At 45.5% G+C, this 12,364-nt stretch overlaps 1 protein-coding gene across 1 annotated transcript; it reads left to right on the top strand.

The window, feature by feature from the left end:
• The first annotated feature begins 8,983 nt into the window (after nucleotides 1-8,983).
• On the top strand, nucleotides 8,984-9,395 carry LOC109775774 (uncharacterized). The gene is made up of 2 exons (XM_020334472.1): nucleotides 8,984-9,263; nucleotides 9,361-9,395. Exons 1-2 carry the CDS (start codon nucleotides 8,984-8,986, stop codon nucleotides 9,393-9,395), a joined length of 315 nt encoding a protein of 104 aa, XP_020190061.1.
• Nucleotides 9,396-12,364: the final 2,969 nt, after the last annotated feature.

The following is a 12,364-nucleotide window of genomic DNA, read 5'->3' as shown; positions in this document are numbered from 1 at the left end:
CTCTGCCAGCTGCTTTTTCAAATCCTCAAAAGCGGTATTAGCTGCATCATTCCAGACAAAGTTATCAGTTTTCTTCATCAACTGATATAAGGGCATAGCCTTCTCACCCAAACGGCTTATAAACCGGCTTAAAGTAGCGATGCGACCCGCCAAACGTTGAACGTCATTTATACACGCCGGTTTGGCTAGGGAGGTGATGGCCTTGATCTTCTCCGGGTTAGCCTCAATGCCTCTGTCAGAAACCAAGAAGCCCAATAGTTTGCCTGCAGGAACACCAAAAACACACTTGGCCGGGTTAAGCATCATCTTATAGACCCGGAGATTATCGAAGGTTTCCCTTAAGTCATCTATCAGGGTTTCCTCCTTGATGGATTTCACCACAATATCATCCACGTAAGCGTGAACATTGCGCCCGATCTGTTTATGAAGACAATTCTGTACACAACGCTGGTAAGTCGCCTGTGCACACTTGAGGCCAAAGGGCATAGACACATAGCAGAAGGCTCCAAAGGGAGTGATGAACGTCGTCTTCTCCTGGTCCTTAACTGCCATCTTAATCTGATGATACCCGGAATAGGCATCCAAGAAACTTAAGCGTGCACAACCTGCCGTAGCATCAATGATTTGATCAATACGGGGGAGAGCAAAAGGATCAGCCGGACACGCCTTGTTCAAGTCCGTGTAGTCCACACACATCCGCCAGGTGCCGTTCTTCTTGAGTACGAGCACCGGGTTAGCCAACCATTCTGGGTGAAAAACTTCAACAATAAACCCGACCGCCAAGAGCCGGGCCACTTCTTCACCAATGGCTTTCCGCCTCTCCTCGTTAAACCGTCGAAGGAACTGTCTGACCGGCTTAAATTTTGGATCAACATTGAGAGTATGCTCAGCGAGTTCTCTAGGTACACCTGGCATGTCAGAAGGCTTCCATGCAAAGATGTCCCTATTCTCACGGATGAACTCGATGAGCGCGCTTTCCTATTTTGGATCCAGATTGGCACTGATGCTAAACTGCTGAGATGAATCTCCTGGAACGAAGTCAACAAGCTTAGTTTCATCAGCCGACTTAAATTTCATCGCCGGCTCAGTCTCCGTAGTCGGCTTCTTTAGAGAGGTCATGTCTGTTGGGTCAACATTGTCTTTGTAAAACTTCAACTCCTCTGTTGCACAAACAGACTCTGCGTAAGCTGCATCACCTTCCTCACACTCGAGAGCCACTTTCCGGCTGCCGTGAACCGTGATGGTCCCATTGTGACCCGGCATCTTGAGCTGTAAGTACACATAACACGGCCGTGCCATGAACTTGGCGTAAGCCGGCCGTCCAAATATAGCATGGTATGGACTTCTTATCTTGACCACCTCAAAGGTCAACTTCTCCACCCTGTAGTTGTTCTCATCACCAAAAGCCACTTCTAACTCGATCTTGCCGACTGGATAAGCCGACTTACTAGGTACCACACCATGGAAGATAGTGTTTGACTGGCTGAGGTTCTTATCAACCAGCCCCATACGGCGAAAAGTCTCATAATAGAGGATGTTGATGCTGCTGCCTCCATCCATGAGTACCTTTGTGAACTTAGAACCTCCCACCTGAGGAGCCACCACTAAGGCCAAGTGGCCCGGGTTATCCACCCATGGAGGGTGATCCTCCCTACTCCACACTATAGGCTGCTCAGACCACCGCAAGTAGCGTGGAACCGCCGGCTCAACAGCATTCACAGCCCTCTTGTGAAGCTTTTGATCTCGTTTGCACAAACTAGTGGTGAACACATGATACTGTCCACCGCTAAGCTGCTTTGGGTTGGTCTGATAACCCCCCTGTTGCTGTTGATGACCCTGACCAGACTGTTGATTAAAGCCCCCTTGACCGTTCTGAGGACCGGAATTTGAGCCGCCGCCCGGGCCATGAAAACCGTCGGCGCCTGAGCCGCCGCCCGGGCCATTGTAGCTCTTAAAGGCCTTCATGATCGCGCAATCCTTCCACAGATGAGTCGCTGGCTTCTCTCTAGAGCCATGCCTTGGACAAGGTTCATTCAACAGTTGCTCCAGCGTTGGACCTGACCCGCCGCCTCGGGGAGGGGGCCTCCCCTTGCGTCGCGGGTTATTACCTTGGGAGTTGGCGTTGGCTACAAACTCTAGGCTGCCATCGGCCTTACGCTTGCGTCCTCCTTGGTTCCCCGGGTTAAACTGAGGACCCTTGCCATTGCCGTTCTTCTTTCCCTTCCCTGTCCTTTCATCGTCTGAAGGGGGATCCTTGGTACCATCAGAATCGGCGTACTTGACAAGAGCCGCCATTAGGGTACCCATATCGGTGCAGTCGCGTTTAAGCCGCCCGAGTTTCATCTTAAGGGGCACAAAGCGACAGTTCTGTTCCAACATTAAGACTGCAGAGCCGGCATCCATCTTATCTGATGAATGTATGATCTCCTTGACTAGGCGAACCCAATGGGTCGTGGATTCACCCTCCTGCTGCTTACAGTTAGTCAGATCCACAATTGACATAGACTGCCTGCAGGTATCTTTGAAGTTTTGAATGAACCGGGCTTTCAGCTCAGCCCAAGACCTAATGGAGTTCGGCGGTAGCCCTTTCAACCACGTGCGGGCAGTTCCATCTAACATCATGGTGAAATATTTGGCCATGGCCGCCTCACTGACCTCCAGCAATTCCATAGCCATCTCATAACTCTCAATCCAGGCTGCAGGCTGTAAGTCCGCTGTATAGTTAGGCACCTTCCTAGGGCCCTTGAAGTCCTTAGGTAGACGTTCATTACGGATGGCTGGCACCAAACAAGGGACACCACCGGTCCTGGTAGAAATACCCACATCAACGGACGTCGTCGGATAAGCCGGGGGGGGGGGGGTCTGGTAAGCCGTCAATTGAGGCACCTGCTCCGCCTCTTGCCGCGCTTAGTCTGCTGCGTAGAAGGCTCCATTATGAGCCGGGTCGTGGCCAGGGGGCGGGTCATGGCGTCGGACATTACTTGAGCCGGTTGCTGAGACCATGTGCCGGCAGTAACTCGGGCTCTGGCCTGGATGAGGGGTCGAGTGGATCCTGTCCCGGCTGTAGGAGTACGCCTCTTGCTGCGCTAGTGCCGTCTGCAGGAGTTCCCTGACCCGGCGGGTTTCGATGGCCGCCGGAGAGTCGCCGTCAACGGGGAGAGCCGCCAGTCGTGCTGCCGCAGCCACCATGTTCTCCAGCGGGTTATCATAATGACCCGGGGGTATTGGCACATACTGAGGCGGGGCAGGGGGCACCTGGGGAGGCCCCATCACTCGTGGCTGAATAAGGGGTCCAGACCCGGGCGCAATGACCCCTGGCGGGTTACTAGACCCTGCACCCGGTGTGTTGAAGAGATTGCGTGGATCGTAAACCGGTGGGAGTCGAGACTGGGCCTTCTGATGCCTCCTTCTCATGACCTCGTTGGCCGCGTTCTGATCCATTGTGAGTTGGAAGGACTGCGCCTGAATCAGCTGAGTCCGGGCGTCGAGGGCCGCCCGCTCCGCAGCCAGCCTGATCCCCTCCGCTGCAAGATCCTCTTTAGCTTTTATCAAATCAAATTTTAACTGTGCCACCTCCGCATCATGCTGAGCTTGATTCGCCGGGTCAACCGCGGCGGTTAACAGGGCCGTCATCTTGTCCGTGAGATCCATCAGCACCTGAGCCGGAGAAGGCACCAGGTTTCCCGATCCAGCTGCGGGGTTCTGAACAGGCTGCGCACCAGCCATAAAAACTCCAACCTGACTTAGCGGCTCAAAAAGGTCCGGAATACTGTCGCCATCGGAACAACCCATGAGCCTGCCATCTTGAAGTCGGTACAACGAGTTTGATTCATCGGTGGCCGACTCGCCGTCAGAGCCGGCGGCCGCCTCATCTCCAGACCCAGATGGATCAGAGGGCCCTCCATGGATGCATCCCACAAAAGCGCGCCTTAAGGCGGGCCGGGCCCGGGCGGGTCGTGCGCGTTGAGCCGTTTCGATGAGATCGGCGCAGAGATCCGGCTCGGGGTCCGGCTCACCAATCTTGCCAATGAAGACATGAATTCCGCCAAAGGGGACCCGGTACCCGTACTCAATTGAGCCGGCGTCGGGGCCCCAGTCCGCATCGTCGATGTAGAGCTTGCCGCGACGACTTTTGGTCATCCGGCCCACGGCGTATCCCTTGAGCCCTTCGAAGCTGCCCTTCAAGAACTCAAATCCACCGTGCGCTGGCCCCACGGTGGGCGCCAACTGTCGTGGAATTGTCACGGCAGATGTCCTTGTGCTAGGACTTAGTCGTGGAGCCATCGCAACTAGGAAGCTTGAAGGGGTTATGCGGGACAAGGAACACGAGGGTTTATACTGGTTCGGCCCCTTACGGTGAAGGTAAAAGCCTACGTCCAGTTTGGGGTGATATTGATTAGGGTTGCGATCGCCAGGAGTTAAACAACCATCCCCGGCTCTCGATGAGATTGTTCTCGCCCTTAAACCGCTGCCGGGTCGTCCCTTTATATAGGGAGGCTGACGCCCAGCAGCCCTTAGAGTCCCGGCCGGCTCATAAGAGTGTCCGGCTCGGACTCTAAACTATACATGCCTTACGCCACAAGTTTACTATAACAATGATTGTAACTACGGGCCTTAAGCCATATCCGGGTCTCAGCCCATCTCTGGCCCATCGTCTTGAAACTTGGCTCCGGGCTTCTGATAACAACCGTACGAGTAACCCGGCCCCTCCTGGCGGGTGACTCTAAGGTCTATATTCTCAACAAAGGGTCTTGTAGCAGTTGTGACAGCAGCAATAACAATAGTAACTTAGCAAAAGCAATGTGTGAAAAACTCGTAAGCATTGGATCGGTGAATTCGTTGGATGATATTCATCATATAACAGTCATAACCTAGGGTGATACAAAACTACCTCCAGTTCATAAATATAATGTAGGCATGTATTCTGTAAATAGTCATACGTGCTTATGGAAAGAACTTGCATGACATCTTTTGTCCTACCCTCCCGTGGCAGTGGGGTCCATAAGGAAACTAAGGGATATTAAGGCCTCCTTTTAATAGAGAACCGGAACAAAGCATTAACACATAGTGAATACATGAACTCCTCAAACTATGGTCATCACCAGAATGTATCCCGAATACTGTCACTCCGGGGTTTGCGGATCATAACACGTAGCAGGCGCATATATGTAGGATCGAAAGTATGTCTAGAGGGGGATGATTAGACTACTTGACCAAATAAAAATCTAGCCTTTTCCCAATTTTAAGTCTTGGCAGATTTTAGCAACTTACCACAAGTCAAGCAATCAACCTACACATGCAAGTCTAAGAGTATAGCAGCGGAATGTAAAACATTGCACATGAAGGTAAAGGGAGGAGTTTGGAGGGAGCAAACGCAATGTAGACGCGGAGATTTTTTCCGTGGTTCCGATAGGTGGTGCTATCGTACATCCACGTTGATGGAGACTTCAACCCACGAAGGGTAACGGTTGTGCGAGTCCACGGAGGGCTCAACCCATGAAGGGTCCACGAAGAAGCAACCTTGTCTATCCCACCATGGCCATCATCCACGAAGGACTTGCCTCACTAGGGTAGATCTTCATGAAGTAGGCGATCTCCTTGCCCGTACAAACACCTTGGTTCAACTCCACAATCTTGACGGAGGCTTCCAAGTGACACCTAACCAATCTAGGAGACACCACTCTCCAAAAGGTAATATATGATGTGTTGATGATGAACTCCTTGCTCTTGTGCTTCAAATGATAGTCTCCCCAACACTCAACTCTCTCACACATATTTGGATTTGGTGGAAAGATTATTTGAGTGGAAAGCAACTTGGAGAAGGCTAGAGATCAAGATTTATGTGGTTGGAATGGAATATCTTGACCTCAACACATGAGTAGGTGGTTCTCTCTCAGAAAATGTATGCTGGAAGTGTAGGCATGTTCTGATGGCTCTCCTCACGAATGAAGAGTGGATGGAGGGGTATATATAGCCTCCACACAAAATCTAACCGTTACACACAATTCACCAAACTCGGTGGGACCGAATCAGAAAACTCGGTCAGACCGATTCAGTTCAAAATGTGAATGTTAGGCTTTTTGGTGGGACCGACATGGCAACTCGGTGGGACCGATTTCATTAGGGTTAGGGCATAACGTAATCTCGGTGAGACCGATTACACAAACTCGGTGAGACTGCCTTTGGTAATAAGCTAACCAGAGAGTTGGTCGGGAAACTCGATGGGACCGATTCGCTCATTTCAGTGAGACCGAAATGTTACGAAGGGTAAACAGAGAGTTTGCATTGCGAACTCGGTGGGACCGATCGCTCATCTCGGTTAGACCGAAACGTTACGAAGGGAAACAGAGAGTTTGCAATCCCATCTCGGTGAGACCGAGATCCCTATCGGTGAGACCGAAGTGACTAGGGTTTCTAGCAGTGGATATGTCAAATGAACTCGGTGACGCCGGATAGAACATAGATATAATGGTGAAAACATAAACGGTTCATATCTGAAATCATGGCGCTCGGGCCCAAAGTGACAAGCATTAAGCATGGCAAAGTCATAGCAACATCAAATCTCAGAACATAATGGATACTAGGGACCAAGCCCTAACAAAACTAACTCGATTACATGATGAATCTCATCCAACTCCCTCACCGACCAGCGAGCCTATGAAGGAATTACTCACTCCCGGTGGGGAGCATCATGGAATTGGCGATGGAGAAGGGTTGGTGATGACGAAGATCGAAGATTCCCCTCTCCGGAGCCCCAAACGGACTCCTGATCTGGCCTCCTGATGAAGAATAGAGGACGGTGGCGGCTCCGTCTCGTGAAACACAATAATTCTTTCTCCCTGATTTTTTTTCTCCAAAATACGATTTTATAGAGTTGGAATCAGGGTCTGTGGTGCCACCAGGTGGGCACAACCCACCTGGGCGCGCCTGGAGGGGGGCACACCCTGGTGGGTTGTTCTCACCCAGGGCCCCCCTCCGGTGGTTCTTGGCTCCAGTATTTTTCTTTTATTCCATAAAAATTCTCCAAAAAGTTTCGTTCCATTCCGAGAACTTTTATTTCTGCACAAAAACAACACCATGGTAGTTCTGCTGAAAACAGTGTCAGTCTGGGTTAGTTTCATTCAAATCATGCAAATTAGAGTCCAAAACAAGAGTAAAAGCGTTAGGAAAAGTAGATACGGCGGAGACGTATCAACGATCTGTTAACAGTTCCTTGGGCTTCACCATAGTCACGAATAGTGAACCGCCGCGTACGCAAGAGGGCAACGAAGATGGATGATCTTCTAGGGGGTTCACCCGTATTAGAATAAGTTTAGCGTGGGGGAATGAGATTTTTAATTAAGTCTCTTCTTTCACACACCCCGAAACTTAATCTAGCAACAAGGATTATCACTTTATGGTGTGCACGTAGGTAGCTAGGTTTTTCCGAAAACCCTAGAAGCCATGTAATTGAAAATTTACCAAACCGATTAGAGGACGTCTAACTTGGTTTTGCAGGGTTTGCATATGATGTGTATAGCCTTCGTCGTGATAATGAGTCTATGTATGAGATGGTTATATGTTGTAATGTTAAGTGACCTGCGTGTCACGGCATGACGGCTAGAGCCACGAGATTGCCACATTAATGTAAATATCATAGAGATAGGTTACAGGTAACGGTGGGAATGTACACACAGGACCCCAACGAGGAAAAGGTGTACCACGCGCGGGACGAGGAGCTATAATTTCGTGCCACAATGGAATTTCAGATTTTTGTGCCATGGCAACGTTTTCTTAAACGGCCACTACGGCAACATTTTTGAAACAGTTGCCACGTTAACAAAATATTGGCAGTCATGCCGCTTCAACTGAGATTGAAGATGATCATGGAGAACTCCCGGTGCCCAGGGCTAGCTATACCATATCATGCTATTATTAATTGCGTGAGATGTTTATCCCTTTGTTGTTTGCACCCTTTGATTGCACAGTAGTCAATTATTTGGATGATCTCTTATAGTAAATATCAAGTTAAAAGGTGCTCTTCACAGTGTTGCAACCATCTATAACACATACCGTTCTGGAGTGCGTCATGTCCACATGAGTACAAACGGGACGTGAGGTGTAAGACGGGGATGGTCAGACCATGTATGCAGATAACACTCGGTTGTCTTGAAGTTCTAGTAGAATCGTTCTGAGCTGGGAGCACGAAGCATCGAAAGATGAATAAGAGTCATATGGATATATGATTGGCAAAAGTTTGCCCACCAGTCATAATTCTCGTCATCAGTGATTTCCACATCAATGGCTAAGAACTACACTTGGATCTTGAATCACTCACTATTAATTATGAGAGATATTAATTTGAGTGGGAGTGCAATTTAAAATTAAAATTTGTTTTAGTAACTAGTGCAATTCTAATCATGAATTGTGTCTAAAATTATTTGTGTGTTTATCGTTGTAGATTAAATGGCTCGAAGTATGTTCAACTTAGCTCCTATGCTTGGGAAAGAAAAGTTGGCTGCAAATGGTGGACACATGCGGATTGGATCCAGAACCTGAGATTTGTTCTTAGGAGTGCTAAGGAGTATGTGCTGGATCAACTCCTGGGTGATGCTCCCGCCAAGGATGCGCCACCAGAAGAAGTTGCTGCTTATACTGCTCGTAGTGATGACTATGAGGCAATCGAGTGTCTCATGTTAACTTGCATGGATCCTGAACTACAGAAGCATTTTGAACGATCTGCCACTCAATTTATAATTGGGTCACTGGAAGTTCTGTGCAAGAAACAGCAAGGACCGAACGGTTTGAATTAACCAAGCCCCTGATTGAGTGCAAGATGAAAGAGGGTTCCTCAATGAGTGAGCATATAGTGAAGCTTGATGTCCATGTTAATAGACTTGCTTCACTGGAATTTGGAATTCCGTCAACACTCGGTACATATATTGTGCTTGCTTCACTTCCCCCATCTTATGATGGTTTTATCATGAATTCCAACATGAACGGGATGGAGAAAAGTGCAAACGAGTTGTTTGCTATGATCAAAACTGCGGAAGTTGGGATGAATAAGAACAAAGAAGTGTTGATGGTCAACAATACTACCAGTTTCAAGAAGAAGGGAAAGTCCAAGAAGATATCTACTGGTGCCGGTAAGACCGTCTATCATAAGAAGAACAAGGACAGAGCCACTAAGGAGACTGAATGTTTCTACTACAAACAGAAGGGTCGCTCGAAGCGTGACTGCAAGAAGTACTTGGCGGATAAGAAGAATGGTTCTTCCGGTAAAGGTATAAAAGTTATACAAAGTTAATGTTGTTTTACTTGTTTATGTATGTCACAAGTATTTGATACTGATAAATTGCTCTCATTTGCAATCCGATACAGGGACTACAGAAATATCACAAGTTGAGAAGAAATAAAGACGCAATGCTAGTCAAAGATGGTGATGGGATTGCAACTCGAGACGGATGGAGTCTATGTTCAAGATTTATCTTAGGATCGAATAATAGTTATTACATTCTGGAGTTGTGTAAGACATTATGTTTTGGATTATGCGACGGATATTCTTATAAAAGTTTTGAGCAATAGTTGTTGAAGTGGTTATAAGAATATGTTCGATTTACCTCGGATTTTGATGGTTTATTCATGAATCTTGATTTAAAAAATTTATAACATTAATGCTAAATGTCTTGAGAAGACTGATAAGCTCCACTTAAATGTGGCACTGATTGGTTATATCAGAAAATAATCTTCATATAGATGAAGTATTGAATTATCTCTATAGAGAAATCAAATAATACATAGTGATGTATTAGGTCCGATGAATAACACAGGGCGCGGTGGATAATTATTCTTCATTAAAGATTAGGTAAATATGATTTACTTAACATAAAATCTGAAATATTTGAATAGTTCAAAGGAATTTCAGAATATATTATTTGAAGAGTTCAGATATTTTATAATGAAGATACGGATCTTTCTGACAAAAGATAAAGTGATTCTTCAATATCGAAGAAAATATATTTGAGTCATAAGTTTATAAAAACACTTGAATAATTGTGGAATTATTCTATTACCGATCCGCTATTATAAAATTTGGGGTATAATTAGAACAACAAGATATACACTAAACAGTGCACCCCATATTAGTCTGGCTAATATAAACCATATGAGTTACGGAGTTTATAAACCAGATAAATGCTGAAGTAGGATATCTCAAAAACATGATGTGGATCCCTTCCATTGAAATGTTCAAAAGGCAAAATGTTTGCCACGAATGAACACTTTTTCAAGAAAGGGTTTTCTTGTCAAAGAAATAAGTGGGTGCACATTACAGCTTGGAAAGGATTATTGAATAGATTGTCTGCGAAATAAAACCGTAAGTTACTACATTGGATGTAGAAACTCTAAACTTGTAAAATGATTATGCAAATCAGGAATATCATTGAATTTTCTGAAATTTCACAATGAGATATTCATTTTGGAAGAAGATGAAGTAGCACACTAAAGGGAAGTGATGGCGGTAGGCAGCTCAAAGGAATGGCTCATAGCCATGCACACCGGAAAGAAAATTCATATATAATTATGTTTAGAACTTAGTTGTTAATGTTCATACATAATAAACAAGTTTAGAACTTGGTTGATACTTCAAAGAGTATGAAGTAAAAAGAATGGATATTAAAACAAGTTTCCTAAATAGGAAAGGATGTATGAATGATACAACCAGAAAGTTTTAAAATCCTCAGGACACCGGATAAATGTGCAAACTTCAAAAGAGTTGTTGAAGATATAACAATGAGCTGGCATTGAGTTTTGATCTTGTCAAAACGATAAAAAGTATTTTGTGTATATGTATAAAACTCAGTGGGAGCTATATACTACTTATAATCTCATATGTATATGACATATAATGGAATAGAAATAATATAAAGCTTTTGAGCACAAACAAAATGGTTTTGACACATATTTTCTGTCAAATTGTAAAATCAAAAGATTAGGCATAAAAGAATCTCTAGAGATAGATCAAAATGTTTGATTGAGCTAAAATAAGTTTACATATTTTGACAAATGTTCAAGAGGTTTAAATAGAAAAAAATGTTTTCTCTCAATGTCATATAACTAGATGCTTATTAGAATCAATTGATAAGCATGAGTAGATGAATGACTTCATCTTGATAGTCTTGATATAAATGGGTGGATCCAAAGTATGATGAAACCAATTACAATATATTATTAACGTAATCAAGAAGAGTCTTGATATAGTTGGTGTGATTCTAAGTGCAATGAGTCCAATGATATATTATTTTGAATAAAATGTTATAGGTCAAAGCAAGATGGATTAAGATTCTATAATCAGACAAGACTAACACAAAATGTTATAGTGTTTTGAATATGTGAAAACTAATGACAAAGGCTCTACCACAAGCAAAGCATGAACAACACTAGATAAGCCATAGGTGTTTGAAGACTATGCAACTAGATTATTGACACTAGTGCAAGTGGGAGACTGTTGGAAATATGCCATAGAGGGAAAAAAAATTGAGAACTGATGACAGTGAGATTCTCTCACTGCCTTTTATATTAATAAATCAAAATTAGGGGGGGTTAGAATGTCCAGCACTTTAAAAGTTACATGATGAGAGGGGGGGGGGTTAGGTATAGTGACTAACTCAGGCAGAATGTAAAATCAAAGGGAGCTAGCTATGGATAGAATGTAAGGACCCTACTCTTGCTTTGATCTATGAACCAACATGGCAAAGTCCAGCTTGAATCTGTTCCTCCAAGATTCAAACGAAGGTTGGATTCCTCTAAAATGTTAATCATTTCTCTCCTTCCAGATCCCCCAAGCTGCCACTGCAAAAACTTCCAAGAACATCGGCCGAGCCCATCTGGCTCTGCCCTCATGCAGCATTCTGAACCAGTCAGTGTCATTTGGCCATTGCATCCCCCAAGCATCCCAGCATCTCTGACTGAAGGGGCAGGTAAAGAAGAGGTGAACCATGTCTTCCTCAGGCGGGTGGTGGCAGAGAAGGCAGGTGTAGTCATCGTTCTGGACTTTATAATGTCTTCTCCGGAGCATATTTCTAGTGTTCAATCTATCAGCCATCAGCAACCACAAGAATACCTTCCACTGCATTGTACATTTGGTTTTCCAGATCTAGCCAAATGCCTCATCAACTTGTATCTGGCTGAAACAGTGGGCATAGTATTGTGATGATCGAAATGCATCCCCCCCCAAACACAAGACCACACATCCTTGCCATCAGCCAGTGAAGTATCCAACGTCTCTGACTGTAGCCCAGCAACCTCACTCCTAGACTCCAAAGATAGAGGCAGGTGGAACACATCACCCAATCGCCCTGAAGACAAGAAATCTCTCGGGTACTTG

Source organism: Aegilops tauschii, chromosome 4 (genome assembly GCF_002575655.3).
Source record: "Aegilops tauschii subsp. strangulata cultivar AL8/78 chromosome 4, Aet v6.0, whole genome shotgun sequence".
NCBI lineage: Eukaryota > Viridiplantae > Streptophyta > Magnoliopsida > Poales > Poaceae > Aegilops > Aegilops tauschii.
Note: the sequence above shows the minus strand (reverse complement) of the source record. Positions and strands in the feature narration are given on the sequence as shown.